Consider the following 7864-nt stretch of genomic DNA (forward strand, 5'->3'; position numbering starts at 1 on the left):
CAGATTATAACAATTCTATCAGGAATGTCTTTAAGAGCGCGCTTTGTCTGATGCTTAAAGCACGGGTCATGAATGTAGAGGTCAAGATCACCAATAACTTCAGCTATAAGAAAACGCCATGGAGGTTTAGATACTAACAGCTGTTAGTGTATTTACTTAGAGACCCAAAAACCCCCTCTCTTGTGCGAACATAGCCATCTCTGTATTGATGACCTCCTGAAGTTTAAAGATATACGATAGTTTTACGTATCGATATCATGATTTGATTATTTTGTAACAGCTAATGTCAATCAATAGCTTTGTTTAGTTAAAACCAATTAATTTATGAAAAACTACCTGGAAATTTTACTTACAAATCTGGACTAAAGCATGTCATTCAAGATGAAAAACTCACAACTTTGTGGCACATTTTGCAATGCAACAGGGAATGTAGATTATAACATCTGTAAATTATGGTCTAAATCTAGTTATGACGTAACTGGAATTAACATGTTCACTTTCCATCGATATTTTACGATACAGCTGATCGCTGAATGAGTTTTTCAGGATTACATGAGGATTTTCAGAATTAATTAGACTGAAGCTCAATGGTGGGATTAGCGTGGATTATATTATATGAACAACTCTCATTTGTTGTGAAAAATGGAACCAGGGGTAATCAAAGTGTTTCCCGTGTTATGCATTTGGTTTAGTGTATGAATTACATTTTTGAACAGTATAACATTTAACATATAAACTGGACCCAGCTGTTCCTGATCATCGGGCTTTAAATAAATGATCCTGGATCCTGATAAATGAAACGGCTGATTTTAGTCAGTAACAAAGCTCAAAGATCATCTCACTCCATTCTAAACTCATCCTTCACCCAGATTTGGGTTAAAATATGCACCTATGTGGCGTCCCCATCTCAATAATTGATTGATTTATTTGTATTAGTTATATATATATACATATGTATACATATACAAATTTCTGTACGCAGACCGGTAATAAACAGGTGCTGGGAAAAGTCAGTAGCTTTTTATGGTATGTAACCCTGTTCTTAATTACCTTCTGTTCTTAATCACTGTGCTACAATAAAAAGTGTCGTCTTAAAAATGGCTCATCTTAATCAGTGTCTAGAACTATACAAAAGGCGCCTCACTCCGTTACTCATTTTGCTCATTTGATGTGTATTTGATTTAAGGCCCTAGGTTAATATAAATTGCTGGTGTTTCTTAATTGTAAAATGAGTCACGCTGTTTCTTGAGCAATGATTATCGTCTACTTTTTACTTCTCATAATCACCAGGCTCGTAAAAATGTAGAAAGTTTAACTTAAACACATGCCATTAAAGGTTGGATGATAATAAAGTATTTGTATGCACTTTGACATTCTCGATTCAACGCGTACATCTAGGCTCTAGAGTTTTGTCACATTGATTTGCAATTAAATTATCATACAACAATAAATTTTAGTTTTGTTTATTTGTTGGGTTTTTCATTTTATGTTATTTTATTCTATTACAGTTTCCGGGGAAAGTTTGGTGGCTTTCTTTTACCTTGCATTTGCCTCCTATCATCGGCCTAAAACTCGAACATGTGATGTTGGGTGCATTATGTTCTTGCTAATATGGAACAATCCCTACAATTATGTTCATAGGAACTGTACTGCATTGAGTTGCAAGATGACATTAATTTGACTTTTATTCAATCAGACATTAAAAATTCCTCTGGTGCTTAATGGCATGATGTATGATTTAAATCAAGTATACTACTATTTAGTTAAAAAAAAAACTAGCATCCAGTAGAGTAACCATAAAACCAATAAGTAAAATTATAACTCCCTTTGAATAACTCAACATATTTTTCACGGCCTTTGATCAAAATTTACAGTCTTATTATTTGCACGATACAAAAGCCTGAACCGTAAAGTCTATTTAATTAAATTCCTTCTGTGACAGTGAATTCAATTTGTTCAGTTTGATCTTCTCTGGTGTAATTATTGGGTGTGGTTTAATGCATGCTCGGCATTTTGAGGTGGAACAGTTGCGTTTTTGTTTTCTAAACTTTAATGAGGTACAAAGTTTTATTAACAGGTTTTGTACAAACCTTTAATGGTGTAATTGATAGAGTATTTTATCTCTCAGTAAAATTATTATAAGAGCAACACAATTTGTAATCAAGGTATTAAGAAAAGTTGCACAACAATCTACAAACAATTATTCTTCCGGAACAATGATAACTACAAGAAATACACTGATATAAACAAGATTAAAACTGAACTTGGAAATACACTTACAGCTTGGAAAACATTTTGTTCTATAAATCAAGTTGCCTCACTTTTTTAAGCTCGTTGTCTGATAAAGCATTCTAAACAAGGAAAATCATTGAGTCGACGAGGAGTTCCGACATAAATTTCTCCGACACCCTAGTGCTCAATTGCTGAAAGCACATTCATCTTTTAAAAGTAAAACATCACAAAATAAAACCGTTTAAGAATAATCAACTGAGACACGTAGTCGCAATTTAACTGTCCCGGATGTCATCCTTATAAACATTCGGGTAATCAAAATCAACTTATCGTTGACTACATATCGATTAAATGACTATCTATTAAAATGTATCATGAATTAAAAAACATGGTACTGGTGTTAAATATGTTTTATAGGCAGAAAATGAATAAAATTGCTACAATAAAACTAAAACAACCGCTATGGAATATAATTGCTATAAAGGTTTAAACAACCACAATTCATTAAGGATTATTCTCAGTACGGTAATGCCCAATAACCATTACAAGCTCTTCCAGCTAACTGTTAATACACCAACTAGTATTTCACTGATAATCCCTCAGATATAGGGCTCAGTTATTACGTGTATAAAATATTGCTTTAGTTGGCTCCATTTGGATCCACCTAGTTTTAAATGGTTTGAAATGTTATCCTACAGCGTTATTTGTGGAATCCTGTATTAGTTTACTACAGACTGTGTACACAGTTATTGCCTTATTGTGGTTGGCTATAGATTTATGTGGAGTTACTAGAAAATAGCTCCACCAATTAGCTTTTAATAGCCATCCCTACTATTAAAAGCCTTTGGGCTACCTAAACAAGCATTCTTTCTAATTAACAATGCATTAAGTACTGTGACTAATTAATATTGCAAATCAATTAATTTTCAAACACATTTACTAGTATGAATAAATTTGATTCAATAGCTGCTCTTGAGCAGCTATTTTTAAAGACTAAAAGTATAATTTCTACCTCAAATAAAGGTTATACTAAGGTACTCAATTCACATCAAGGTGTTGGTGATTTCACCCTCTGTGAAATTTCATAATAAAACAATGAACCCAAAGGTTTTGACGATTTGGGAAAACGGCGCGATCTTTCACAAACGATGACAATGGAGGAAATGAGAGAAGTGGTGAAATGTTGGTCGACTTGTAGCGATAACGCTGACAAAAGCGACACCTCTCATGTCTCCGCCAACGAGACATAACAGAGATAAGGTGCTCAGACACTGGGGTGTCGGAGAAATTTATGTCGGAACTCACTGACTGTCGTTGATTACAAAGCTTTATCAGACAAAGAGCTTCAAAAAGTGAAGCCAATTGAGATATTTGAACAAATGTTTCTGTTGTAGGTGTCTATTTTCAACGTTTATTTTTCATATTGTGTATACCGGTTGACTTCTTATAGTTTTCTTTGCTCCGGAAGAATGATTTGTTTCTTGATTGATGTGCTGATTTCTTATGTCCTCGATTAAAAACTGCATGGTTCTTATATTTTTCCCTGGAAGATACGAGATCAATTACGCTGAATCAACAAGTATGGCCAATTAAAGGTGTGTACCTACTACTTGAATTTAATTAAATAGACTTTACAGTTCATGCTTTTGTTTTGTCAAAATTATATGACTGTAAATTTGGTTCAAAGGACCCCGCAAAATGTATTAATTTTAAGGGATATATAGTTTAACTTATATTGATGTTACGTTAACTGTTGAAAATGCAAACTTCTTTTTTTACTGAATAGAAGTATACTTGACTATACAGGTCAAAATCATAATATGCACCTCAGAGGTTTTCGTCGTCTGATTAGGTTAATGTTTTCGCCCAATGATCAAAGGTCTTAAGGGGGGAGTTCACGCCAAAAATGGCCAAAATATGAATTTTTACAATTTTTTATTTTTTTATTTGTTTTTATTATATATTACATTCTGAACATAAAACAGTTAAAACCACCCTTATACGATTTTTTTTTTCTCATAAAAAAAATACTTTGAAGTAGCACTTTGTCAATCACTAAAAGCACCGTGTTTTGGTATTCGGTCGTTGCCAAAAATGGCCAAAATATGAATTTTTACAATTTTTTAATTTTTATTTTTTTTATTATATATTAAATTCTGAACATAAAGCAGTTAAAACCAACCTTATACGATTTTTATTTCTCATAAAAAATACTTTGAAGTTGCATTCCGTCAATCACTAAAAGCACCGTGTTTTGGTATTCGGTCGTTTTTCAAAAGTTTACTTTTTTCGCATGGGAACATAAATATCTCAAGTTCTATACTACATAGAAGGATCAATTCTTTTTTATTTTGTTCAGTTTGACAAGATCTACAATCTCTAGCATGGATTTGTAAAAATAATGTCATTAAAGTATTTTAAAAAATAGTTTTTACCAGTTATTTTGTGGGAAAAAATTTTTCAAAATTTAAAAATTTACTGTAATTTTATTTTATATAATTTCCTTAAACCCATGCTAGAGATTGTAGGTATTACTCTCAGGAACAGATTAAAAAAAAAACAACTCTCTATCACTTTTAAAACCTGAGAAATTTATGTTCTCGCAAACCCTTGCAATACGCAAAAATCCCCCCCCACCATGGGTAGCGGAAAAAAAAATTTCCAGTTTTTTTCTGTATGTTTTATTTAACTTCACCTTAAGGTGTAGTATGAGTAAAATTGGTTTGTAAATAAAGATTTTCACTTTTTATTTGAACTCCCCCCCTTAATGTAAAACATTTACATCAATAGTTATTTGTGTAACTAGTTTGCAAATTTTGCGCTCGTGTTAAATATTATACGTGTTACTACAGTTACTATAAAGCATGCAAATAATTAGTCTTTCATACACCTAACAACACTTTTTAGGTTAGGTTAAATCCAAACTTTGAACGAAATGGGGAAACTCTGCACCAGCTGATCGTAGTCGTAATATCTTATAGTGTTGCCAACTTGTTTGTTTGGAATAGTGGAGTGCGGCAAAAAATGAATGTGGCAAAAATAGAATAAATGTGACAAAAGTAAGTTAAATGCATCAATTAGCTACTTGGCGTGCTATAATCTGTGCGAGTAAGACCTCTTTGTCAGGTAACTGTCGAATTTAATTTTATATATTGGTTTTTATTAGCAAGAACACAACACATCCCGTAGGTACCGCTTATGTTTAAGTTGTAGGCTAAAGTTAGTAGTCTTATGCAAGGTAAAAAAGCCAACAAACTCGTCCGATTAGCTTTAATGCCAGTCAGTAGGCCTACCGTAGGCTTATCTAATGGGTTTATGTATTAAAAGCCATACAAACATAGTAGCGCCTTATGAAATCCATGTCGTGTAGTCAAAATTAATTAGGCTACTTCTTTGAGAGCTACGAGTAATTTTTAAATATATAGTTTTAGTAGCTATAAGCTATATTAACTATTTTACCTTAGCTCACAAAGAAGTCATTCATTTTGACCATAGGATAATGGATTTCATTAGGTGCTACTACATTTAAATATCCGTATAAACCCATTAGATTAGTCTAACAGTAACTTGATTGGCCGTGACATTAAAACAATTTAAAATCTTCAAAATTTTAGAACAACGTTTTTAATATGACAGTTAGATTGGAATGGTGGCTGGAGAGGACAAATGCTGACTTTGTTTCCTCCCTTGTTATAGTGACATAAAGTTTCTATCACTAATAGCCTGTTAGTGTCATGTAGGAGTCAATGATTGTTACATTACATCAGAACAATAACTGACATTAGTTCACTATTTGCAGACTCAGTTGTTTAAAATAACATTTACTGCAAGGTCATCTTTACATGTTAAATGTCAATCGTTAGGTCCGAATTGATATCCTACTTGAGGCAAATAACAGTAAAGAGAATGTAGTAAGGTGTTTTTCATGGATAATCTCCAATTTCTTAAATTAAATATAAAGTTTATTCATCGCTTTACATTTACAGTGACATACATTTATCCTCAACATGGCATTAGACTAATATCATTTATTTTTATAGTCGAATCTTCTTTAGTTGTTTTTTTTTTTGTTTTGTTTGTAAAATTTAAAAACAAGGATAATGTATAAACTAAACACTGGTGTGCGTAGATATTATAAGGTCAGATAAAATCGTGCAACATAAACTTTTGAGGTTCCCAATTTTTTTAGCGGGAATATGTTCCTACTATCGTGAAAATGTTATATAGAGCTTTATTCCATAGATGACGAAAATATTGATATGATAAATAATCCTGAACCTACAATGGCAGACAAATATTAAGTCCCTAAAACCAGTCTTACATAGTTCCGCATGAAAAAACTGCTATAAAGTTATGTATTTACAAATTCTTTACTGCAAAACTTACATCAAGTCTCTTCTCTAACAGGTAAATAAACTAAGGAGCTCGCCAAATCTCCAACTCTCAATTCCACTACCAACTCTTCAGCTTTGAACACCCTTCTAGTAATTAGAGGGAATCTATTTCCCTCTCTGATCTGAACATGGGTCAGGTTGTTCTTGAACTGTGTTATAACAGATCTTAAGGACCCACCATTGTGAACACAAGTTTCTTCGAACTCCTCTCCAAGTTTGAACCGTAACTCCACTTTTGTCAATTGGTAGTATTGTGTTAACGAGTACACATCGTCCTCGGCTTTTAACACAACGACTTCTGGTACCGAGTAGCCTAAGTGCACATTCATCGGGTTTACTCCAATACGACGCAAAACTCTGTTGACGTTCTCGTCGCCCCCGAAAAGTCTGTAGTGCTTGTCGAAGGAAGGTCTCAAATGTTCTACAGGAGATTTTTGGTTCTCCTCTAACAGAATTAAGTAGTAGAGCACTGCGGTCGAGGCAGCAAAGAAGGACAACACGCACACGCACCATTTCATTGCTCGCAGTCACGGTGGGTACATTCTTCAAGCATGAGTAATTGCTTAGAAATTGTTTATGGTGGTAGATTTTGAAGTAATTAGTACTTTGAAATTGTTTGTAAACAAAGTGTACAATAGATGTGTGGCATTTCAGTTTTTTATTTATGTTGGTCAGATGATTGATCATAGCAGCAAAATAAACTTTGCAGTATGAAGAAAAATTAATTTGTGTCTATTGAAAGTAAATATCATAGATTAAATTTCCTGTAAACTTATCATCTTATTAGATCAGCTAAAGCAAATTTTTATTTTAATTTGTTTGGCTTAAGTGCAGAAAGTTTTGTTGTTGCAATTTGTGTTTTGCTATTTAACTTATTTTACTACTATTTTTTACGAAATAAACTATCAAACTGTAAACAACCGTATTTTAACCTTTGGCTATTGATAGAAATAGACATTACAACTCCATGTTTAAGTTGTTGCCTGTTTTTCAATCAAAATAGTCATAGTTGATGTGAGCCATGTGATGGATCTCTACTTCGGTATCCAATAGTCAATGCTATAACTAACATCATAGTTCGTCAAGTCTACCTAAAATAAGAGGAATATTAGGCAACATCAGCGCCCACGTAACCAACATGGTACGATTAAACACATTTGAAATAGGCTTCATATTGTACAAAAGGACGAGCAGTCTACTTCCACAATTTATCAGTGATATTAGATAAATGATTACAT

The 7864-nt window shown here is 32.9% G+C and overlaps 1 protein-coding gene across 1 annotated transcript; it reads right to left on the minus strand.

Moving 5' to 3' along the window:
• Positions 1-6619: 6619 nt before the first annotated feature.
• On the minus strand, positions 6620-7144 carry LOC129000280 (fatty acid-binding protein-like). Its single transcript, XM_054427241.1, has one exon. The coding sequence runs from the start codon at positions 7142-7144 to the stop codon at positions 6620-6622; it is 525 nt and encodes a 174-aa protein (XP_054283216.1).
• Positions 7145-7864: the final 720 nt, after the last annotated feature.

This window comes from Macrosteles quadrilineatus, unplaced genomic scaffold (genome assembly GCF_028750875.1).
Source record: "Macrosteles quadrilineatus isolate MER2022 unplaced genomic scaffold, UCM_ALF_1.0 Scaffold_8__2_contigs__length_117827958, whole genome shotgun sequence".
Classification (NCBI taxonomy): Eukaryota; Metazoa; Arthropoda; class Insecta; order Hemiptera; family Cicadellidae; genus Macrosteles; species Macrosteles quadrilineatus.